General features: G+C 36.1%; 1 protein-coding gene across 4 annotated transcripts in view; it reads left to right on the forward strand.

The window, feature by feature from the left end:
• The window catches only part of LOC137241261 (AF4/FMR2 family member lilli), a 79,947-nt gene that overhangs the window by 21,415 nt on the left and 31,616 nt on the right, over positions 1–26,916 (forward strand). For 2 of the 4 annotated variants that reach the window (XM_067768677.1, XM_067768676.1), the window contains exon 2: positions 5,342–5,622. The exons of the other annotated variants lie outside the window; for them this stretch is intronic. In XM_067768677.1, the coding sequence (XP_067624778.1) occupies positions 5,568–5,622 (55 nt within the window). In that variant the 5' untranslated portion in view covers positions 5,342–5,567. The remainder of the gene's footprint in view (positions 1–5,341; positions 5,623–26,916) is intronic. 4 annotated transcript variants of the gene reach the window in all.

Consider the following 26,916-nt stretch of genomic DNA (forward strand, 5'->3'; position numbering starts at 1 on the left):
AATTTGCGGTTCCCCTTTTGAGAAGAAATGAAAGGGTAGACCCTTCCCAGTCTTATAACAACGTTCTGTGATTGACTGAGTCAAACGGTTTTAAATAAGTCTATCCACAATTTGTTTTTATTGATGGGGTTTAGCGCTAAGACGGTGCTATGTAATTTACGGAAGAAACCGTTTCTACACCTTACGTGACTTGGCACTGTCACCAACTAAATCTACGGCTATATTACTCACGGCATAGACCTCGAAGATGACACAACAATTGGACATCCACGTTGAAGAAATATCGTTACCAACTGTAGAGCCGCCAAAACATTTAGACAATCACAGTCTCAGCTTAAACACATATTCATTCGTAGTTGCGTCCCAAATATAGAGTTGCAACAACATCCTCAAGCCACTTGCTGGCAGCACTCGGGATGGGAGAATAAGAAATACTGCTGTTTGCCAAATGGCATTTAGAAATCCCAAGACTTCTGAGTGTATTTCTGCTATGAGAAGCTATTCAGAAAATGGTGACTGCCTTAGCAGATGCCATTTACGGCCTACATAAAAAATTTATTGCACTATATTACAAATTGAAAGCGAAGCTCAATCTTAACCTCCGCGAAGGTACATTGCGCCAAATTATTTTTATTATAAGTTTTTAGCGACCTTTCTTTTTTAAATAAATAATTTTCTTGCCGGCTTGAGGTCCAATTTTGTAAATAAAATTTTTCAAAAATTGTTGAGTTTTGTTTTTTTTTTTCTTCAATATATTTCGGTTACCTACTGTAACCGTCTTCAGGATTAAATTATTTTACGCGTCTTCACTGCTTAACGCGGAGTTTTGTTAAGCAGTGAAGACGCGTAAAATAATTTAATCCTGAAGACGGTTACAGTAGGTAACCGAAATATATTGAAGAAAAAAAAAAAAAAACAACAATTTTTGAAAAATTTTATTTACAAAATTGGACCTCAAGCCGGCAAGAAAATTACAAATTATTTTTACTTATTATGGATACTTCAGTATTCTCTGAAATCTTTGAAGAGCAGTTGACACTAATCCTTATTTTTTTTTTTTTTTTGATTCTCTGCAGGGTTCTAGCATTTTATGTACCTGCCTCCACGTACACTTAAAGTAAATGACCATAGCCATGTATGTATATGTGTAGGTACACACACATGCGGCATTTTAGAAGCGATTTACAATAAAAATTTTAGATGAACAACACTGCCACTACCTTTGGCCCACAACTCGCAAAGCGTTCGAACAAACAACAACAAAAAGTTAAAACACTTGAGTTGCGGCTTCCAGCAAACACAAGTTCTCAACGAAGACAATGTACACAGTCGGACTCACACAAACGTGTTCATTGAAAACAAAAATACTACCATGAATCCGTAGTTTTATATTTATTCCAAGCCATTGCTCCCCGTTAAAACCGGCCTGCTTTTTCTTTTACCCACCGTATTTCTTTTATCTTGTGAGTAAGAGCTTTTAACAAGTCGGATATATTCACTCTCCTTAACACCGAAACTGGAAGTACTTACGAGGGTTGCCATTTATATTTTGAGCCTAATAATGAAAAGACAGTAATTTATTATCGAAAATGGCTTTATTGTTTTTCGAAGTATTCTCCATAATAATCAATACACTTTTGCATGCGTTCAAACCAATTTTCGTAACACTTTTTCCACTCCGATTGAGGTATTGAGGATTGAGCTTTTGTCAAATTATGCGGGATCCAACGCGAACAAATTTTTTTCACAGCTATATGTTCATGACGAGTATTCACGAGTTAATTCCATTTTTTCGCTGAGATACAATTTTTAAGTTACTGTAAACAACACAAGTTGTGCTCAAATTTCAAAATTTTCTGAAGAAGGTTATGCTTAAAAACGTCAAACTTTCAATTGAAAACGTCGTCAGATGATGCCGGCAAACAATTAGTGTTGGCAAGGCTCAAAATATAAATAACAACCCTCGTACTAGTAAAAGTAAATTTTTTTTTTTAATTTTCGTTCGTCCTTGAGCTAATCTGCTCTAACCGAACTCAGCCACCAACTGTGGAATTTACAGCGATAGGCAAATAAATATTTCTCAAATTCAAAATTTAAAAGTAACTTTGAATTTAAATAAAATCTTACCAAACCAAAAGAATGAAAAAAATCTTTCGAGTTTACTTAAAGATTTTGAACGCTTTCGTTAAGAGAAGATACAACAAATTAAACTCATACATCTTTTTTGTAACAGTGCTTCGCTTCTATCCAATAGGGGCTATCACCACTTCATCAATCGTCATCGATGTCCTTTTACGGAAGTGCAAGGACACTAGCAGTTTCAATAAGGTTGGACTAGAGAGATATGCGTGTTAGAGACGTTGATTCCACAATGAAGTTGAAAAGATGATGGGTGTCATGTAGCCACATATTACATGTCGGACATAAATTGCGTATGTCGGGGTTGATTCGGGATGAGTAAAAGTTTAACCTGTAACAGTATCCAGATCGAAGTTGTGCCAGAATGACGCGTGTCTCCCTGGGTAATCTGCTTTCTTCAACAGCGAGTTTCGGGTATAGGGCTCTGAAAACGGGGTTCGTCGTGCCCTTATCTGCATAGTATTTTGCCGACTCATAGTGAATGCGACTGGTTGTTGTTTATATTCATCAGGTTCAAACGACTGATTTCTTACGCGTTAGAAATATTGATCTAATGTCATTTGAAAAAATGTATTTAGAAGACAAGCCTTTAGAATGCTGCCTTGCTGCAGCCCTGCTGGTGAAATAAAGAGCCAAGATTTGGCATTAGCAGTGTAGAGTAATAAGACAAGTAAGACGTGATCAACACCAAAATGGTAGAGTGAAAGCTCATAGAAGTCAACTTCAACTAAAACTTTAGGTGCAACAACTCACTGAATGCTTCGAGAAGTTTTTTTTTAATTCTATAAACATGAAATATGTGTCAAAGGACGCGTTTTGATCCCAGGACCATGAATCCGAAAGCGGAAATTCAAAATTTTATTTCTGTCAAAAGTTATTTCCAAAAAACCGAAAAATGGCCCCGGAGCGCTCCGAATATGAAATCGGCTTATAATGTTAGGCATCGTTTTTGTTGGCACTCTTGAATATACATAAGAGAGTCGTCCGTAAAAAGCTCAGTGCCCAGAGAGTTATTGAAAATAATTGTGAGATGCTCAGCCAAATACAGACATATGGTAACGGATATATGCAGAGATCTAAAACTAAGTGAAGAAAACTACAATCAGATTCAAAATTACTGTACGGCTTAGCTTAGGCCTCATGAGGAGGAAGCCGGCTTCAAAAGCGCTTAAACCAATTATATTTGAAATTACATTTTTTAAATCTATATATATAAAAAGAAGTGTACATTTTGATTGTCACTCCATAACTCGAGAACGGATAGAAAGATTGCCATGAAATTTTTAGGAAAGATACAGGAAGGAGATATGATGGTTAGTTGATTTTGAAATCCCAAATCGGTTTAGCCATTTTTGAGTTATGATTTTTTTTTAGAAAAATTCAAAATTTGAAAAAAAAAAAAATAAAAAGTGTACATTTTCATTGTCACTCCTAACTCGAGAACGGATAGAAATTTTGCCATGGAATTTTTAGTTTGGTATATAAATTTGCCTATACTAGTATTTACGATCGTTTTTTTCGGGAAGTAGACCAGAGACGGACTGTGACTGGGATTAGGACTAGGACTGGGACTGAGCCTCGGAAGGGGATTGGAACAAAATACATACCACCCTCTGGGACTGGAATTAAGGGATGAAGAAGAGTAAGAAGAACTTGAGAGAAGAGAGAAGAGAAAGGAGAGAAGGAGAATGAGAAAGAGATAGAATGAGACAAAGATGGAGATAGATGAAGCGAAAAAGACGGAGGGAGGAGTAAATAAAAGGATTAGGAAAAAGTGTAGAGGGGGGAGGGCAGAGTTAGACGGAAAAAGCTTATTAAAATGTATGCAGATAGACCAAATTTAGGGCAGAACAACGTTGCCGGTTCTGCTAGTAACTATATGAAAATTGCTCTACAACCTCGAGAAGAAAAACGGTTTCGATTATAGAAAAGTCTTAAAAACACTTAAAAGGAATTTGCCCGATTTATATTTCGATTACAATGCTAAACCACGCGATTTTCAGAACACGACTCACAAGGGAATGCTAAGAATTAGAGCTGGATTTCGATTCGATTTTTAATATATTCAATCGATCTTTTTTTTAAGAAATGGAGAATCGATTTTTCTATTAGAAAACTTCGATTTTTTTAGCCTTCGAAGTTTTGATCATCTTTGAGTAAATGTACCATATATGTATATCAATAAAAACGTGCAGAAAATATATTTGTTGTAATTTTTTATAAATTTAGCTTTATTCGCATATTCACAGAACAAATGAAATAGTGTTCAAATTTTTAAGAAGCTCGACTTATGATGGTGGCTATGAGTAAAAGTAGAAATATGAAGAAATCTTATCATCACCAACAATTAGCGCTTAGCCGCCTAGGAGATTTTGGCATTGCAGTTGCGCAAGTCAGCTTAGCCATCTCGGCTTCAACATAACTGACACCAATTGCGAGCACCAAGGGAGATCAAGCATTCTTGGCGGAGGTCTTCCGCTTCGTCTGTTTCCAAATACGGATGCCGATAGGAATACTTGCTATGCCGAAACCTTTTCATGAATTCCTATAACTGGCTGGTTCGACGGAGATGATCATACTTCATCGGCATAACTTTTCTCTAGAAAAGGGCCATACCATCGACTCTCGATACCGCAGCTATGATGAGTGATTATTAGAGGGTTATAGCCAAAAGTTGTTCTCCTTGTTATTTCTAAGCTAACATTGCAAAGAAGGCAGAAATAACTGATGAAGCGTCTGCGCACAAAATTGGAATACCTGGAAAAACACAGAAAACATGCTATTTATTTATCGAATACACTACCAATCTGACTCCGATGGGAGAAACAAGTGAATAACCCTGTGGTACTCCTTGATGTTGCCAAAGATCCTCAGTCAACGAAACGAGAAAGAAACTGGCGAGCTTTTTTAGCGGTAAAAACAACTGAGTAGCAATCAACCATTTCCAGCTCGATTTAATCGACTAAATAGATTTTTTTTGAGAATCGAATCGAAAAAATCGATTTTCCAAAAATCGAATCGAATCCAGCTCTACTAAGAATGAATTTTTACTTAGTTGTTGGATGCGCTCTTTCGGTGTCGATAGCTGTACTATGTGTATATGATTATACTTGTGTTATATATTGAATTTCTTGATGAATGCTGCTCCAAAGTTTATGTTTTTTTTTTTTAATTCCTAACCACTTACATTTTTCTATTCCAGTTCTTAACCTATTTGTTGTTTTTGTGTAAAATACGAACACGCAAAATTTTATGAATTTTATTTTGTATCGATAACAAATGCAAAAACCTAATACCACTACATATCTATCAACATACATATATATATATATATATATATATATTAGCAAACTCGTATATACTTAGCTTAATCGCTCATCACCAATGAAAGTTTTTGCGATTGAAGAAGTAAAGCCGAGAAGTGAAAAATGAATAATTTAACAAACACTGAAGCTGTACCAAAGTCTGGACATGTTAATGAAGGTAAGTAAATGTTGAAAGTTAACTTATTTATTTAAAGAAATATTTAACACAAGCTGTGCTAATTAGTTTGGAAGATTAATAGGTATAATAACCGGAATTACTATACAATTTGAGTGTGCATTGTTCAGCCAGTAAAATTGAGACAATAAGTGACTTTTCTTTTTTCCAGGCATGCTTAACGAACGAAACGATATCATTTCGTTACGATAATCAACGCTAATAAACGAAACGAAGTCACTTCGTTTCGTATATTAACGTTAAGATCGTCAAATTAACGTTAATTTGACGTTCTTAACGTTAATAAACGAAACGAAATGACTTCGTTTCGTTTATTAACGTTGATTATCGTAACGAAATGATATCGTTTCGTTCGTTAAGCATGCCTGCTTTTTTCCTTCCAAATTTTCCTTGTGCCTTACGTGATTGACGAATTATGAACCCCGGGTATAAGTTGCTCATATTTCTAATACCTCCAGTTAAGTAGATAAATAAGGCCCTCTGTAGTCTAAAGTTAAAGCCTTATTGGCATCTCATGGGCTTTCGATAGCACGACACAACAAGCTTTAGAGAAAGCTATATAATTGGTTGGACATAAACTCAATGATTATTCGCTGAGGAAACACAGGGGAGGGACAACTAAGCCAATTGTGGCCATTGGAGGATGCCTCAAGGGATGTACTCTTTCCTCTCTTATGGACCATATTCTGAAAACCAATGCGCTTGACACACAAAGGTATGCAGATTACTAAGGTCCGGGTTTTCAGTAGTTTGTTAAGCTACGCTTAAACTAAGTTTGCTTAAACTCTAGTCAAATTTAAACTTCAGTTAAACTACTGAGCAGTTTTTCAGTCACAGTTTAGGGCCGCCTCTGCGGTATGCTTTTATGTGCGGCAAAATTGGCTTTTTTATTATCTAGATAATTTGTAGATACGCCAACAGTTGGATTTTGTTTACCCAATAAACATAAAAAAAATTCTCCAGCAAAATATATATTCAGTTCCGGAAGTAATATTCAACATCGTTATTTAATTATTTTTAAACCAGATAAATTCTCGACTTAATATCCAACTTCATTCTCCAATCATTTATTTTTTTTTTTTTTTAATTATTATCCTAATTTCGAGATATCTTGAGAAATGTAAAGTTCCCAAATGAATATTCAACACATTTCTCCAGTTGATATCGTACATTGCAAATCGAGTTGAGGTGGATTTGAAAAAAATCTCCAAGGTGGTACCACCAAAACCAACAGATGTTTATTGTGAGAAATAAACACCTGGTTGATAGCAGTAATGAAGCGTAGTTAAGGGCCAGTTGAACTTCCTTAACACTAACGCCATAGTCGTAACCATACCCATATCCATAAAGCGGGAGTCATTGGTCCCGTGTGTCGTATCGCTGTAGTCGTATCCCTAACGTAATCAGCTGTTTATCGTTACGACGGTAAACCAAAAACCAATTGGTTGGCTACGATACGGTTACGACCTTAGCGGCCCAATAATCGATTGCATTGATTCCCATAAAGTTGGTCGAATCAGCTGTAATAAGGTTACCGATACGGTTACCGATAAAGCACCAATCTCTGCAGCTTAACCATCTCCATTGTGATCGACTAATAGTGCCATAACCTTAAACAGCTGACATTTTCATAAAAATGAGGAAAACGCAAAAAATTGCAAACATTATCCACAAACAATAAGTCTCTTAGTCAAAACGTATCCATAACAATAAATAAAATATACAAAAAGTTAATAAATTCACCAACTCAAATATTTTTAGATTATGGATATGGCGAAAAACTAAAAACCAATTGGTTGGCTATGGTATGGTTATGGCTTTAGCGTTATGGTATGGCACCATTAATCGATTACATTGATTTCCATAAGGCTGGTTCGATCAGCTGTTTTATCTTGTTGTGGATCCGTCAGCATTAATTTGCCCTTTAATCAAAAATAAATTATATAGGCGGCCGCCGTGGTGTGATGGTAGCGTGCTCAGCCTACCACACCGAAGTTCCAACACCAACATAATGGAATCTTACATTTGAGTACAGTTATAGAACCCCCACAAGTTGCTAATTACATTTTTTCAACTTAAGTAATAGCATTTTTTGCTTTATAAAAAATTCCCTCTTTTGCTGAGTACGCTATGATTCTCGAGTTGAGCCACTGTTTCGAAACAACTCTTGAGATTTTAGAAGTATGCCTGATTATCAACATGAGCTCTAATGGTACTCAAGCCTAAATGCCTGTTGGCTATATTCGACGCCATTTCGAACGAATGCAAATAACTGATAGGTTAACTTCAGCTCAGCTTAAACTTCAGTTAAAGTAGACCGATGAACTGCAGAGTATGTTGAAGCGTAGTTTTACTGACAAACTGAGTTGAACTTGTACTGAAAAACCCGGCCTAAGTAATCTGAATGCTATTATAGAAATAAGAAGATAAAAAAAAAAAAATAATAAAAAATATGCATACAAAATTCCATATTGCAACTACGTGATGCAATGGTGCCTACGCTTAGCTTCTCACGGAACTTTGAGGTATCCATTGTGGACAGAACTCTTTGGGAAACAGATAGTCCATATATTGATATATGCAAACGCTTTTAATGTATTTAAAATCCTAGTAAGAGTTTAACTGTATAAGCTCTAAATTTTAGCGTAATACATGATTTTTGTTTTAATTCCGAGGAATGTGCTCTGCCCATAAAAAACCTTGATTACGGTCATAATTAAAACACTCTTATGGCAGTAGCCACGGTATAGACCAATTAAAAGTTACCACATAGTTACAATTACTGTGATTAAAAACAACATCAACAACTATGAACGATGACGAAAAATAATGCCTTATAGAAACTTGAAATAAATGTATCAACGAAACAACAGGTTTTCACTTTAGATCTCGATGGTGCTTATTGGCAGAATTATTTAAGCTCTGCTTACAAAATCACATTCATCGCCTAGTAGATATACTAAATTTGTTGAAGTAAAGACACAGGTTGATAATTTATAAAGCAAATTTTGCAATTTGAATAAGAGAGAAAGTATAAGACGAAAGAGTCATTCAACAGCCAGTAGATGGGCGATAGCACAAATGTAACACTACAATGCCATCGGCACAAATTTCACTTCAAAAGTGGCTTTTAACACTCGGTACTTTTTGCCTTTCCGCCAGTGCGGTAGCTAATAAACAGCTTTTAATTATTAATTTTTCCTTGAAAATGTATTAAAAGAAATAATAACAACATACACTCAGCGGAAACTGAAGCGATACTCTTACGAGTGGGGCGTATAATTATTTACACAATTTTTGATTTCACAACTTCTGAAGATGGAAGTTGCAATCAAATTGAAAACACCTGAGGAGTTTAGTTTATGTCTAAATTGAGCAGTGGCTATTAAAAATGATCTTCAAAGAGTATGGAGGAAACAATTTTAAAATATTCCCATCAGGTTCGAATATGTATCTACCCTATGCGCCCAACTCTTTAAGAAAATGTATCATAAATTTCAACCAATTACTTAATCAAGCGTGCAAATAATCGCAACTTTCTATTTAAACATTTTTTCACAACACCTCAGCAGGAAAACAATCTAACTACAAGTTAAATAGAGTTGGAGTTAAATAAGGCAAATAAACAAATCAGAAATAATATCTGAATATTTTCTTTGAAAAGAGCTGACTCCTCTTATATGCCGATGGCTGAAAAACGTGCGTTGATGGTTTCTCTTGCCTGACATTATTTATTTCATCCGCGAATGGACTGCGAATGACATACATTTTCGGCACGCGTCGGTGCAATTTAGGAATCAAACATCAAAGCCAGCAAGCATCACCTCCTTTGTTCAATTTCTGCATAACGAAGCTTCCTTTCACATCCCTCTATTGTTTCCGTTGTGCATGACTGCATTATAATGTTAACTTTCCGCGCCGGAGCCGTTACATAGATGAGCTATGCTTCAAAATTAACGATTATCTTCCTTTTTAAAATTTATTCGCCTCCCGTAATTTTATATTATCACCGACATGTCAATAGCGAATTTGTTCACGGCGTGGACGAAGCAGGCTGGCAGATACCCAAAAACTTTAAGCAATAAAATAATGTAGTCTCTCGCTGGGGCAAGGGTAAAGAAACGCTGCTAATCACTTATAAGGCAATCGGTATGGGCCTTGGACGTTGGGCATTGGAGAAATAAATTGCGCTCAAAAATGTCTGAACATCATTTACCAATTGAGGCGAAATCACTCCACACAAAACAGCGAAACAAAGAAATAGACAGCTTCTGTTAAATTGGCAGAAACCTGAGCACCCATGCCGGTAATGTTGTTGTTGTTGCAGCTCTTCCCAGGCAAATGAGGGGTAGCCTTCGTAAGCACTGAAGCAAGAGATTCGACATGCAATAGCTTTACGGAGGCCATGAGCCTAATCCATTCATATGCCGATTTATGACCAGTATACCAGTATATCTCAGAGTTCTCAATTCAAGAAATGGTCTTGCAGTATAGCTAATCAGACTTCTTAGAGAGCCGCGCGTCATCCTAGCTTACCTTTAATCTACGTCTTTTAAGGGTTAAACTTGTGTCTATCCAGAATCAACCCCTATATTTGTCTTGCATGTAAAGTGTTCCCGCCATTTTTGTCGTAATTGTAATTGTATTGTCTTCAAAAATTAAATCAATAATTTGGAATATATTGCTTTCATAATTTGGGTGGCTAGCCTTGAGAAGGAATACTACGGATTTCAAGAACTTCACTACTCTAAACGTTCTAGTAAGCACTAGACTTGAGTCACATTTGAGCCCAAGTCGAGGACTAAAGTACGTCTCAAAACTCAAGCATTGTATCTCAACAGTGTCTTGAAAATCATCAATTATTTTTCTACCTTAAATTCCATACGAATTTTTGACCCACGGAAAAGTATTTTTCGGTAACTTCCCGTTGAGCTAGACACTTGATACTTAGAACATAGTTCATTTCAGGGAGACATTACAGTGCAAGTAAAAAAAACCGTCAGGTGGTGCACGGAACGAGATATACAGAACATTCATTTTAAAATGGAAATTTTGCGATCCACTTTTAACTAACTTCTCGGTGATCCAGAGACTTGAAACTTAACACATAGTTTGCGAGTCGATGGCACTACAATTCGTGGAAAACAAAATGCCGCCAAGTGGCAGACGAATCGAGATTAACGAAAATCCATGAAAATCCCTGAAAAAACGCAGATTCCCTGCCATCGATTTTTAAGTAACTTCCCGGTGAGTATGCAATATTTGATCAAAAAAATTTCGCTAGGTGGCGCATGGATCGAGATATTAAGAAAATTAGTTTTGATTTGGGAATCTTTCAATGCATTTTTAACTAACTTCCCGGTGACCTACAGACTTGAAACTTGGCACAGAGTTCGAGACTTGGTGACAATACAATTTACAGAAAACAAAATTCCGCTAGGTGGCACGATAAGTAAGATAACTACAAATCCTTGAAAAAGGAGGGAATCTTGCAATCGATTTTTGAGTAACTTCCCGGTGAGCTGGAGATATGAAACTTGAGCCGTAAGTCAGAACCCGGTGACAATGCAATATTTTATCAAAAAAATTCCGCTAGGTGGCGCATGGATCGAGATATTAGGAAAATTAATTTTAAATTGGGAATCTTTCAATCCATTTTTAACTAACTTCCCGGTTACCTAGAGACTTTTAACTTAGCACATAGTTCGAGACCCGGTGACAATACAATTTATTGAAAACAAAGTTCCACTAGGTGGCGTGCTAATTTATATAACTACAAATCCCTGAAAAACGAGGGGAATCTTGCGATCGATTTTTGAGTAACTTGCCGGTGAGCTAGAGACTTGAAACATGGGCCGTGGGTAAGAACCCGGTGACAATGCTACATTTGGTCAAAAAAATTCCGTTAGAAGGCGCATGGATCGAGATATTAGGAAAATTAATTTTAATTTGGGAATCTTTCACTCCATTTTTAACTAACTTCCCGGTTACCTAGAGACTTGTAACTTAGCACATAGTTCGAGACCCGGTGACAATACAACTTAACAAAGTTCCGCTAGGTGGCGTGCTAATTGAGATAACTACAAATCCCTGAAAAACGAGGGGTATCTTGCGATCGATTTTTGAGTAACTTGCCGGTGACCTAGAGACATGAAACTTAGGTCGTAAGTCAGAACCCGGTGACAATGCAATATTTTATCAAAAAAATTCCGCTAGGTGACGAATGGATCGAGATGCAATCGATTTTTAACTAACTTCCTGGATATCTAGAGACTTGAAACCTGAAATATAGTTTAAAACTCGGTGACAGTGCAATGTTTGATCAAAAAATTTGAGCTACGTAACGCACAAGTCGAACTTCATGGCTAGCCTCCTGAGTGTTGCAGGCGTTAAAGAATTCCACCTCGTTGAAGACCCCACTCAATGCACGTCCTTGCATACTTTTAGGCGTACGCGACTTTCACCACGATTCATTTAGACTTTCAGGCGTATGCGAATTTTACCACGACTTTCAGCTGTGCAAATTAAGTAGCTGACAAACGTGGTGGAATTCTCTTGTTATGATGCACATTCACCAGCAATGAAAATTCACCACATCATCAATTGTGTTGAACTTACTTCCTCAACAATTGTGATCATATTCAGCAACAGCGGTTGCGTTGCACTATCCGGCTTCGCCAATTATGAGAATAATCGCCAACAATAATCATTCACCACATTCAACCTCTTTGTCCAACTCACCCGCTCCACCAATATCAAGAACATCGAACAGCTATAATAATTCACCGATTTATATGTAGCACACATACATCTTTCTACAGTCACCTAAGCCGAATATAGATATAGACGTAGTGCGTCCGAGCAACGCCAAAGAACGGGTAGCTATTTTGAACAAATAAATAAAGATAAGAATTTTCACTTAGTAATTACTTAAATTACTAATCAAAGTTGCAATTGCCTTTTTGTAGGCAGTACTAAAAAATTGAAAATAAAAAGATGATAAAAAAACTTTAAGGACTCCCTTTATATAAATGGACGTAAAAATAGAAGGCAATTTTTCCTTTAATACAGACATAGTCTTGTTGAATTTTGACTAAAAAACTTTAACAATAGCTCTTGTAAAAGAATTTTGAGATTTAAAACTATAAAGGTGGAGCGCGTGTTTTAATTTTAAATAATCAATTGGTTAATCCCAAGTACATGGTTTGCCTTAAATTGAAAGATTGCGCTCCACCTTTATAGTTTTTAATCCCAAAATTCTTTTACAAGAGCTATTGTTAAAGTTTTTAGTCAAAATTCAACAAGACTATGTCTGTATTAAAGGAAAAATTGCCTTCTATTTTTTGGTAGTCCTTAGAGTTTTTTATCATCTTTTTATTTCATATGAAAAAGAGTTAGTTCTCAATTTGTAGTCAAATGTGGTTCTCTAACTGCTTCATCCAAATGCCAAACTCCAATAATGGAGTATTTTCATTTATGTATATAAAATAAAATATATGTACCTAAATAATTATTTCCAAGCGTTAAAGCTTCATAAATATTACCAACCACTTGTTTTTTTCTCTAAACATTAAACAACTTTGGTAATGCCACCCTGGAGAACATTTTTATTTTCGATATCGATATCGACTTCGGATATCGGCTTGAGAACTATGTACTTACTAATTTCTCAAAGGTAGGCCATTGAATGAATATTTGGCCTACCTTTGCTATAAATTTCAGTTGGAGTATAAATTTCATTCTTGTTTGTTCAACTTGGAGATCGTATAGAGAAAAAGTTCTATTGCGAAATATATCAAAGGTTGGAGAATAATCGGAGACTCATGTTGGATGTCAACTTGAGAACAAAAGATTTCTCAAAGATAGAATAACTGGATGTTTGATAACAAATTAAGAACTAAAAACTTCTCAAAGGTAGGAGAAAATTTGTTTTGCTATTTATTGGGATCAAAATGTCTCCCCATATTTTTAATAGTAGTTATAGTTGTAGTCTTCAGAGGTCGGCCGATTTGTTTTTATGTCGACTTTAATAATTTATATAATTTATGCCAAATAACCCAATATGTATGTTGCGATTTGTAATATAGTTCTCCCATCTTTAGGTGGCTATGGGACGGATTTCCCAGCTTTGACATTAAAGTTCCTTGGCCAAACTATATCAACAATTATTGACTAAATCAAACTTTTGTGGTGACATTTTCTGACGCGCGTTCTTAAAACTTGTACCAAAGTTCGGTACCTAGGCAAGTTAAGATATGTCACCCTGGCTTTCTGATGCCTCATCCTATGTAAAGATGAAAATTACCCACACAGATACCTACATATACCTACCTACGCTCATACACTTGCAGTTAAAGTTCAAATCACTTAAGACATCAAGTCCATTTTGAGAAAGCACACATCGCTCGAAACAAAGTGGAATGTTATTTTTAAATTAATGAAGTCGTGCGATGAAGGCGCCAATCAACTGCATCAAACGCAGACACACACATCCACCAGTAACTCCAACTGCGTGCTGGCATTTTATGCATCATTTTGTTTTAATGCAACAGTTTTGTGCATGTAACTTACCGCTGATGCTACTGTTGCAATTGTTGTTGTTGTTGCCATCGCTGCTTATTCTACAGTTCACTATACGAAAGTGCAGTGGCACGAGATGACGATGATGTACGCAGCTGCCTCAGTTTTGCTATTGATGGCATTGTCGTCGTTATTATTATAGCCGTTGTTGCTTTTGTTATTGGGAAAATTGCAAGTTGGATGTCGCTGCAACAAATGCTTGATTTGCTGCCAAGCTAGCGTGTATGCCGCCAAACATTGCCAACTGACGCTTCGTTGCTACAAACAATGCCAATAATTGCTATTTCCACTAACAGCAGCCAACAACGTTGCGATATGCTATTGTTGTAGTAGTGATGGCAACAAAACCAACAACAAAAATACATACAGTGCATTGCACAGTAGTTGGCACAGCATCTGTTGTTTCCCTGCATTGTTGCTGCTGTAACTACAGCAATTATTACTTTTATTTTCCTCTTATGTCCCCTATTATTATTTTATTTTAAAAATTTTTGTTTTTGTTGTGTTGGATCAAATGCATTGCTTCTTCCACCGCCACCTTTCAGTAGCTGCTGCTATATTCCTTAGTCATTTGTAGATGTTGTTGGTATTGCTTTAATTCATTTCATGCGTTGAGCGAAAGCTACATTGGCTTAACGGCTGATTGACAGTCCCTCGTGCTTATAGTTGGATTCAGCTATGAGCTATGCAAGTGCAACATGGAAATTTATGTCATACATATCTACAAACATATGTTCTCCAACGAATGAATCATTTCAACACTCCAACTTTAGATAATTTTTTTTATATTGCATTTACTTTTGGTTGTAAGAAAAACTGAAATTTTTTCTTTAAACTAGCCCAACATACATCCATCATTTTGCTTTGCTACTACTCACATTTCTTAGGAGCAATCGCATGTAGTTCAATTGAACCAATTATGATTTACGAGAGACTAAGACACTAAGGCCACAGTTATGCAGACGATCATAGGCCACCACTCTTCTTGGTGTTTCAAGTAAAGAAATTCTAAGAGCGAATGACATCTAACATAAAATGGCCTCATGTATAAATAACCGTTAGAAGGGTGATAGTCGAAATAACACGGTGAGAGAGCAGGAATGGATTAAAATTATATCCATCATCCTCGTCATTAATGCCCAGCTCAACACCTAGTCACGTCAGCTATTTCGTGCTAACTGATGGCCTATTTCGTGCCAACTGATGCCATGGGCGATATAGTCATTCTCCATCTGTCAGTTGCAACTAACGAAAGTTCCCCCCGTTGATCTGCTTTCAAATACAGGTATCAATGGGAATACGTTCCGGTTCAGAACGTCGTATAACGAGAGACTTTTGTGTTTGCCATTGCAAAGCCTTCTCATTGTTTTTCAATTACCTTTTCAGTCCAAAGAAGATCTTATTGGCATGAGTGAGTATCCGTTTGATTTCTAGTCATATTCTCGTTTATTGCATGACTCACTATTTTCCCTTCTTGCCGAGAGAGCAAAACTTAAGTCATGTTTATTAAGACCAATGATATCAATAACATCAATTGTACGCTCTTATAATAGTTTGTATGATCCCAGTTTAGAGCTGCTGCTAGAGTTGTCTTTTCCATAATCAGGCCTTGTCTGAAGCTCCGTCTGGTTTCAAACGGTTCGCAGAAGTATGTCAATCACGGCAGCATGCAAGGAACTTATTTTTGCGCTGCCGAAAACCGCTCTGATGTCGACGGAAATATGCATTCTTTTAACGTAAGTTTTATCCAGGATTTCACGTGCCGTGAAGAATTGCGCAATGTCCCAAATCTGAACCTGCATTTCGGGCTTCAGTCAACGCACAATACGCATGCATAGAATAAAAAGGTTGATTCCGCAACAATGAGGGCAGTTTGCAGGATTACTTTTCCACAAATAGGGCAGAGCATACTTGCGATCTGGATGTATGTACTCGTCCGACCATATGATGGAGGAACGTCAGCCACCAGGAATAGAGATATAGACTTTCTCATTTCCTTCCCTTTCTAGCGATGAGGAGTAGTGTTTCTTACCTTATAATATGCTTTATATGCCGGAATATGCGCCATATCCTGAAATGTTCCTTCAACCAACGGATTTTCCTGTAGAATTATCGGACATCATTCCTCATCGTTTCAGTTTTTTGACGGACTCTTCGCAAACCTATGATTGCCCGTTTGCATCGTCAAGTCGAAGATAGGTCTCAGTGAGCATTGAAAGTTATCATCCAATTTCTGATCCATGAGCAGCCTTTTACTTAATTAACTAATTGGCGCTTAACCGTTTAAACGGTTATGGGCGTCCAGCAAGGTGCGTCAGTCGCTTCTTCGTTCTGCTATCTAGCGCCAATTGGTCACACGAAGGTAATTTGAATCTTTTTTCACCTGGTCCATCCAGCGGAGTGCGTCCGACCTCACTAGCTGTATAGAGGCGTTTGCATAGCTTGGCTTTCTCAAATAAATGATCCGAGTCGATATTTGGTCGTACATCTGTGATCCTGATCTTCAGACTGGCGTGCCCTATATTCTCATAGAAAAAGTTCTTATCCATCAGCCACATCATCTATTGATGCGTAGGCACAAATAAACGTCATATTAAAACACCTCGCCTTTATGCGGACCGGATTACTGGCGAAGCCACCGCGATGCCCTTTTGTCTTCCTGCCTCGCAATGTGTGAGTTATCAGCAAAGACTGGCACTTTGCCTATCAAGTGGTGAAATACTAGAACAATACAGAACTAGAGCATGGCCGGTTAATAAAACATTAAATATTATTGAGTGCTAGAATTAGGTTGACAGCAGAGCGCTCGCTTTAAGCTTTGCTAGGCGAGAAGCGATTTTTATTTCCATATATTTTACAAGCGTTTCTGGCACTCTGACAACTTGTAGAATTTTCCATTAGAAGTAACCTGAAGATCTTTCTATCTTTATATTATAGCAACTCGTCTCGCTTCCATTCTGCTGTCAGCCTAATGCGGAAATATCTGTTTGCAAGACACTGATACATAAGGTAAAACAAAATTTAGCTGATCGCTATTTCTTGACAAAAATGTTTTCGCATAGTCTGACATCCGCCCGCGTCTCGTAGCGTACGAAGTCTTTAAAGTTTTTTCATTTCAGCTTAACTGTGGCTGTTAAAACAAAGCTTGTTTTTTTTTAACAAATATTACAAAGTAAAGAGTAGCTGTTATATATGTATGTGCTTCTACTTCGAACCAGCTACGTAAATATTATCCGATAGCTGTAGTTTGTTTAGTTAGTTGTCTCATAATAGCAAATGCCTTCACCATACAAACTACATTGGATTATATAAGAATGCATTGAAAATATGCATGAATCATTTCTCACTAACCCATTTCATTGAAATTCTTGTCATGGCTATTAACCTGTACTTGACAGTTGGTCCCGTCTACCTTGTAATATATTAAAGCGAAATATTTTGTATAGGTATGTATAGCTCAACTAAGTGCCGGCAATTATTGCAGCCTTTGGTAATTTATTTTAACTCGGACTTTTATGTTGCATTGCAGCGCATTGAAAATTAGCAGAAGGACGCATTATCGACCACATAAAGATAAGACAAAAGCGAAATAGAAAACAAGTAAGGAAGTCTAAGTTCCGGTGTAACCGAACATTACATACTCAGCTGAGAGCTTTGGAGACAAAATAAGGGAGCCATGTAGGAAAATGAACCTAGGGTAACCCTGGAATGTGTTTGTACAATATGGGTATCAAATGGAAGGTATTAGAGAGTATTTTAAAAGGGAGTGGGCCATAGTTCTATAGGTGGACGCCTCGAGATATCGCCATAAAGGTGGACCAGGGGTGACTCTAGAATTTGTTTTTACGATATGGGTATCAAATGAAAGGTGTTAATGAGTATTTTAAAAGGGAGTGGGCCTTAGTTCTATACAACCAATCCAATCCCTCTTTTCGTATTTGGTATAGAATTATGGCATTTTTTTCATTTTTCGAAATTTTCGATATCGAAAAAGTGGGCGTGGTCATAGTCGGATTTAGCCCATTTTTAATACCAAGATAAAGTGAGTTCAGATGAGTACGTGAACTAAGTGTAGTAAAGATATATCTATTTTTGTTCAAGTTATCGGCCAAGTTAACGGCCGAGCGGAAGGACAGGCGGTCGACTGTGTATAAAAACTGGGCGTGGCTTCAACCGATTTCGCCCATTTTCACAGAAAACAGTTATCATCATAGAAGTAATGCTCTTACCAAATTTCACATGGATTGGTAAATTTTTATTCGACTTATGGCATTAAAAATATTCTAGACAAATTAAATGAAAAAGGGCGGAGACACGCCCATTTGGAACTTTTCTTTTATTTTTGTATTTTGTTGCACCATATCATTACTGGAGTTGAATTTTGACATAAATTACTTATATACTTTAAATATATTAAATTTTTTGCTAAAATTTGACTTTAAAAAATTTTTTTTTTAAGTGGGCGTGTTCGTCAACCTATTTTGCTAAGTTTTATTTGGCACACATATAGTAATAGGGGTAAGGTTCCTGCCAAATTTCATCACGATATCTTAGCCAAATTACAGCTTGAAAAACTTTTAAATTACCTTCTTTTAAAAGTGGGCGGTGCCACGCCCATTGTCCAAAATTTAAACAATTTTCTTTTCTGCGTCATAAGGTCAACCCACCTACCAAGTTTCATCGCTTCATCCGTCTTTGGTAATTAATTATCGCACTTTTTCGGTTTTTCGATATCGAAAAATAGGGCGTGGTTATAGTCTGATTTCGTTCATTTTAAATAGCGATTTGAGATGAGTGCCCAGGAACCTACATACCAAATTTCATCAAGAAAGCTCAAAATTTACTCAAGTTATCGTGTTCACGGAGAGACAGACGGACGGACGGACATGGCTAAATGGATTTCTTTTTTCGTCCAGATCATTTTGATATATACAAGTCTATATCTATCTCGATTAGTTTATGCCGTTACGGGGTACCGTTATGCGAACAAAATTAATATACTATCTGAGCTCTGCTCAGCTGAGTATAAAAAATTACTACTACAAAATGTAGAGAAGGGGTATTCTCGTTGAACGCATTTCAGTATTCGTACGACACTTGAACACAACGCCCTTTAGCAGTGTGACAATGCAATGATACCAAAAAGCGACATGAGGTTGGAACGTGCGGCTTGCGGGAATTTCATAGCAAACAATAAATTAGATTTTTTATGTGCAGCATACTGCTGTATGAACATTTTGTAAAATTTATTTGATTAACATTTTGTGTGCAGTAAAACTGTCGTACGACATTGGCAGGAAGGCGGCATATTCAGTTGCTGCTGTGTCTAAGCTAGTGTTGTTTTACTATTTTCAATGCGCAATCATCCGCCTTCATCATTGTTAAGGTCATTGTTAGACAGCCTAGTGTGATTCCAATTCTGTTAAATATGTTTGAATGTATTGGTGTTGGCAGACAATGCAGCTTCGTCGGAAGACTCAAAAGCGCATTCACTAGTTCTATCAGCCGGTTTTTTGGCGTTGTAAATAAAATATTTCTGTGTATATGAGAGGTTAAATGTATGTATTATGCGAAAGTATTTGTTGACTCTTACATCAACCTTGAGTCAGGTTTTTCCACTTTCGATATTTGACAACAGCATTTGTATTCATGTTGTCGACGCCAATGACTTTAAATAATTCATTGGCAAACTTTGTCTATGTAGATACATATCTTTAGTTTCTTCTTCCTTTTCGTTGTAATTTCTATTATTAATTTTTTTCCATCACCTGTGGTGATCCACAATTTCATGCTGAATTTGTTTTCTTTGTCTACTCAAAACTTGCATTGAAGTGCAACTTTCTAAATTTCCATGCCATTCTTATACATGCTTGCATGGTCTATCACAAATTTTTCATATTTTATTACATTTCATATTTCTTAGATGTTTACATCGTTTTTCTTAAATGTTTTAGCGCTCTAATTAAAATTGTATTTTTTTGTAGTAATTTGACGCTAAAAATTTATTATTTTTAAGTCACAATGCAACGAAGCATGCCGAGCATGCGAATGCCTTGTTTAGTATTGATACATTAAGTTGGGTCAGCGCATTTTCGCAAAAAAATGTTAAATAAATTCTACAGATATGCATACTCTCTTAAACATGCTCGAAGCAGCGCCATCATAACGAGTAATGTAAGTAGGCCCTAACATGACGCGAACGAGGAAAAGATTCGCCCGTTAGGGAAATGTAAACCTAACACCGGATGCCTGAAATACTTCCCTAAATCATTCGATGCCAGGTACAATCTACTAAAGAAGCGTTTAATTGATGTCGTATATTGATATCATTGATAACAACGTTAACCAATGCTACAACAACAACAACGTTAACAAATCCGTCACCAGCTTTCTTGTTGTTTCTTCCCTAAAAAAGAAGCGAAAATAGTAGGTCTTCTGGTGAAGGAGGACAAGCACTTTGTCTGAAATTGCTATGTAGTTTGTCCCTTTAGGAAGCATCGTAAACAGCACCTATAATGTTAAATCGGGCTAATGAGAAGTGAAGCGCTCTCTCGACTAGGGTTGGCAAATCTTTTATGTTACAGGGACTTAAAAAACACAGTAAGTCGCAACGGCATCTTGAACAAAACTGCCGTGACTCACTGATAGTAACGAAATCTTGAGCGAAAACAGATCTAATCACAGCGCTTGTTAATGGAGCAATTAACTGAGATAATACTAATCAATAAACTTACGATTTTTGCACTAAATGCTGCAGTGATCTGCTATTTTAGCAGCTGTCCAAAAATCTGTGTTCACAGCTCACCTGTGACAAAATGAATCACTTACAGCAGCTAGTTGACCGGATCTTAGGAGACTTGCGGTTGAGTTTGTTATTGTAATTATTGGTAGGCGTGATTTTGAACTGCGATTTAGATAATATATGTATATGCATCTCCTATGAATAATGATCAAGCACAGTCGGGGATAAAAATTGCCACATATCACGTTGTTTCTCGAAATCCGAAAGATCTGCTAACCCAATGGTCAAACAAAGTTCGCGCTTTATAGGTGTTATCATGTCTGCCCTGATGCGTGGTGTATTTACATGGTAAAGTTACAGCAATTGCGGTCGTCGTGGTGTGGGGTCAGTTCCTGGGCAAAGCAACAATAAAATTTTAGAAACAAGTGTTTTGCAACTAGAAACAAGTTTTTCTGTTGGGTGTCGCTTCTCGGCAAGCCCTCCGAGTGTATTTCTGCCATTAAAAGCTAATCAGTGAAAATTCATCTGTTTTGCAGATGCCGTTCGGAGTCTGCTTGAAACATGTAGGTCCCATTCCGCCAATTTGTAGGAGAATTACAGGTAGCACGATGTAAATTGGAAGAGAGCTCGGCCTCTCTTCGGAGGTTATTGCGCCTTGCATTAATTAAGTTACAGCTTTGGAAGAACATCCTGAGTATTACTTAGGTTTGACAGAGACAGCTAGAGATAATATGCTGAATATTAGATATAGTTGACAAATGCGAGGAGTGAGCATCAGTTACCCACATTTTAATACTTCGATTCACCTTAATGTTTGTCAGACACATTCATCAATGTAGGCATATTTGTATGCATGGAAATATGTTACTGTAACCTTAAAGCTTTTGATAATTTTTCGCCACTTTTATCAAGAGCACAGTGTGCTGTAATGTTTTATCTTCATATAACAAAAGTACTAATACATAGTAATTTATATACACAGGTTGGTGGCAAAGTTAACACTTGGTAGGTATCTCTCTATCTGTGAGCACAATTTTATCCGTTAATATCTCATTAATATGCATTCAGTATTGATTTAAACCAGGGGTTGTAATTTTATAGCACACTTGCGCTAATCAGATTCAGGCAAATTGCCTGAAAGAAATGGTGCTAGTAAAATCAACAAATCGGTTCTGTTGTTCTTGACTTAACGGAGATTCGGTGAAATTGATCGAATTATGGTTACTTCGACCGAGTTCTTTGTCAAGCGAACAAATTAGTTTAGTAATTTCAACAGAAGAGAAATTGTCGCTCTTAAGTTAACAAAATTATGTAAAATTGACATATTCCTAATCAATCTAATTGATTATTCTGTTAACACAACTGATCTTACAGGTCATTTCAACAGCGCTAAACAGTCAATACATGAGCAAATTTCAAAGAGAATTTTAAGCTCACTCCGCACTATAATTTGTATTTATGACGATGGTGCAACTTATTAAAAAAAACACCAAAATAAGAAAACCATCAAATCGAAAAAACACACAAAATGGGAAAACAATAAAAAAGTAGTTTTTCAGGTATCAATACAAAACGAAAACCCTTTTTTGAATTTACTGTGGAAAAAGTTATGATATACCGGGACACCTATTTATCGGGTACACTTTTGCAACTTCTCGTCCAAGCGAAATGCAAAATTGTGCCCTCTTGTTGCAAACGTTTTGCTTGAACGAACAGGGTTTTTTTTGCCAAAGTTAGCAACATTTTGTTCAACTTTTTATGAATTTTCACTCATGCGAACGATTCTAATAAGATAATAAAAAAACATCCACAAATGTTGTTGTTTCCGACAAAATAAAAGTTTGAGTTGTTTTGGAATCGTTTCAACTTAAAGTGTTACGAAAACTAAACTTGCCGAATTACATGTAAATTTACTCCAGTGGTGAATTACCTTCCTGCGATTTGATTCTTTACTTTTCTATAACTTACAAGTTCTCTTTTTAAACTGTTACGTCAAACATTTATACTACAATGCGAGAGAAGAAATTGAGAATGAGCTGAGCTGCAACTGAAAGAGTTGAGAATCAATTTTCATTTCTATATTCATATATATGCATACGTAGCAAGCATACGTATTTATGTATTCACATATTTACGTATTTATATGGCGGCCGCCTTGGTGTGATTGTAGCGTGCTCCGCCTACCACACCGAAGGCCCTGGGTTCACACCCCGGGAAAAGCAACATCAAAATTTTAGAAACAAGATTTTTCAATTAGAAGACAACTTTTCTAAGCGGAGTCGCCCCTCGGCAGTGTTGGGCAAGCACTCCGAGTGTATTTCTGCCATGAAATGCTCTCAGTGAAAACTCATGTGTCTTGCAGATGCCGTTCGGAGTCGGCATAAAATAAGTAGGTCGCGTCCCGCCAATTTGTAAGAAAAATTCAAAAGGAGCACGACGCAAATTGGAAGAGAAATTTGGCCTAAAATCTCTTCGGAGGTTATCGCGCCTTACATTTATTTATTTATATGGCAACATAGGTACTTTCATACAAAGCTGTCGCAACAACTTTTTATGTTCATTTGACTACTGAAACGGTCAATTACGAACTAACGATTTGTGCGCAGTTGATTCAACATCTTGTTGCGATGGATTGACCTGTATTTCGGTTGATTTTACCAGTCTTTCTTTCAGTGAACGACTAAAAAATTGCATACTTTGCAAAAAAAACCTCAAAAGTTTTTAACGTTAACATTTTATTTAATTTTAATTTTTTGGTACTCCCATGTAATGAAACACAATTTTCATAACATATTGCCCGTTTTTTGTAAACAGATGTAATTCAAAATTTTAGTTGGTTGTTAAAAAAGTTGAATATTTTCATATAGCTCCATTATACAAATTTTATTCAAAGAACACAGGTCCGATCATATTTGCCCCTAGGAATATTTTATGTATGTGAACATAATCTCATCAGGCGGCTGTTTGGGAATATTATAAAATCTCGAAAAATTTAAATTTTAGGTTACATCTGTTTACAAGCTTTAACAGTTTTGAAGAGCCCTGATTTAGACATAATTTTAATTCTCACATTTTAATGTAATAGACAGTTTCTTATTTCTTTTCAATACACATATCGTTCAATACGCTATCCAGTTATATTTGCAAACTCGCATTATCTCTCGTTTCTTCGAGAAATAGCAACAAAGATAATTAGCAACAAAGATATTATCTTACGAAATGTCTCAACAGTTCTCTTATGTACCAAAAAAGGTAGTCAGAAAAATGTTCTTAAAAGTGATTCCAAAGTTTTTTGATAAAAACTTTGTCGACATGTTTGTTCTACATCACAGAACCTAGTACTCAATAAAGACACTTGTAAGAACACTTGCTGTATGCCTTCAGTTTAAGTTTGCTACTTTATTATTCGGACGTTTAAAGTTCGAAGCTTCGCAAACTGTTTGAATGGTTCAAGAAGGTTGCATGCTCTAGAATTTAAACTTTTACTACATAGTTCTCTCTTAGTAATATCCAATCTAGAGCTTTATATGAAAACAAAGTTTTCATACAACTGATATGAATAAAAAGATCAGAATCTTAAAATGGGGTTTCAAAAACTTCAACAAGTTTTAGGTATGCAAGCTGTTTCGTTCAATTTTATTTGCGAAAACTACGTCCCATCATTGAATCTATTGTTTTACGAAAATCTGTCAACTAGTATGTTGCTTGTTGTCAGGGGCGAAGCATGCGTGTCTGACCCGGTAGGCTTTAACCGGCTGAAGAAAAATTTGAAATTTTTTTTGGAATGCAAGAATTTGTGGTTTAATTTGAGCTGCCATTTTGAATTTTAAAATTTTAACTGTGTGCATTGATTCAAATTTGTGTTATAGCAGTACCTACTGTAAAATTTTGAAATACACAAACCGTAGTACATTTTTGAAACTGGCCCTCAACTTTTAAGTGAACAATTTAGTTTAAGTGTTGAGCAGTTTAGCTTACTTAATTTAATTTAATTTTTTAAGTTTTAGTTTAACTTATTTTGCTTCTCAAATATTTTATCTATGTACAACTTAAATTACTCTACTGTGCATATCAATCGTTATTCGTGTTTCATAAACAGTATCAGCAGTGGACCGGTTGCGCCTCAATACACTTGCTATTTAGTTGTACTCTATATAATGTACATAAATTGCCATTAATTTTGTTTATTTGTTATTGTCTATAGTTTCAGTTTTCATTATACGAAACATAAAAGCGGACACTCAGCGCTTTTTGGTTGAATGAAGCGCATACACCGTATAAAATTTACAAAAAACAAGTAAGGAAGGCTAAGTTCGGGTGTAACCGAACATTACATACTCAGCTGAGAGCTTTGGAGACAAAATACGGGAAAATCACCATGTAGGAAAATTAACATAGGGTAACCCTGGAATGTGTTTGTATGACATGGGTATCAAATGGAAGGTATTAAAGAGTATTTCAGAAGGGAGTGGGCCATAGTTGTATAGGTGGACGCCTTTTCGAGATATCGCCATTAAGATGGACCAGGGGTGACTCTATAATGTGTTTGTACGATATGGGTATCAAATGAAATGTGTTAATGAGTATTTTAAAAGGGAGTGGGCCTTAGTTCTATAGGTGGACGCCTTTTCTGTGAGGTCTGCTCAGCTGAGTATAAAAATGTATATACATATATATATAGCATGAACAAATTTGAATATAAAAACATATGCATGCATATTTATATATATGAATATATGAACGATGTGGAAACCTAACAAGTGGTTCAGGTTGAAATCAGGCTTTCGAATGCACAAGTAAACGTGTAAATGGTCATGCACATATTTTTTGTATTTTATCTTCTTTTTATGAATTTTCCTTTTTAATTTTTTTTTATGTACCAGCACGTATTTGTGCATAAGAAAATAACATCTTGCGCTTTGGTTGCGTTACAAAATAAAAACTGAAATCACAAAAATGCGGCATTTCCGGTAACAATTTTAAACTCGCACTCGCAATACTAAGCTTGGATTCATTTCATACACAATTTTAAGAATCTCTATGGGCAAACATTAAATTGCTGGATTAAAGGTTTTTTCAGTTGCTTATTTTGCAGCAACAATTGCTTGTTCCCACGCTGACCACTCCAATTGCTGCCTGCCATACATAAAATTACCAAGTTCGTATTATTCGCCATGACGCCATCCATACTTACCTATTTAAATATGTACAAACACTCATATGTGCTTACTTATAAGTATTTGTGTGTCAAAATATATGCCTTATAAAACAAAGTAAAGGAGTTAACGCATAACTACACACTTGCGTGAGAATAATTCAAGGAATGAAACCGATATTCTTACCGTTAAACTTCGTTTTTCGAAACTAAACCCGTTCTGGTCTCAAAAAAAAAAAAAAAAAAAAAAAAAAATTAAAGCAGACCCGAAACCTCTTATACACAGTTTGCTTTTAAATATTGAAATGCTAACAACTTTCAAAAAAAAAAGGTGTTTAAGTTCGGGTGTAACCGAACATTATATACTCAGCGTGAGCTTCAATTGTACATTTCATTTCAGATAAATTACTTTTATACACAACACGTGGCACCGCCCGTTTAAAAAAAAAATGTCTCCACATTTCCTCTTACAATAAAACTTGATAAGTGAAATATCATTGATTCAAAACTTTTTTTTTGCTAAGTTATAGCTTATTATTATAGTCTACGACCCTTTTAAACTCATTTTATATCTAAGTTGCCGTGGTCTTTAACCGATCCCGTCCATTTTTACTAGAAATATTTCCTGCTATAAGGAAAATATGTGTACCCAATTTTGTTACTATATGTAAAGTTTTCTTCGAGTTATGGCTCCCGAAACATAGAAAATTGCTTAGTCATAAAAGGGGCGGTGCCACGCCCATTTAAAAAAAAATTATTTTTTTTTCAATTTAATGTTATAATTCAATTTAGAAAGTAA

The sequence above is a fragment of the Eurosta solidaginis genome, chromosome 2, assembly GCF_040869045.1.
Source record: "Eurosta solidaginis isolate ZX-2024a chromosome 2, ASM4086904v1, whole genome shotgun sequence".
Taxonomy (NCBI): Eukaryota; Metazoa; Arthropoda; class Insecta; order Diptera; family Tephritidae; genus Eurosta; species Eurosta solidaginis.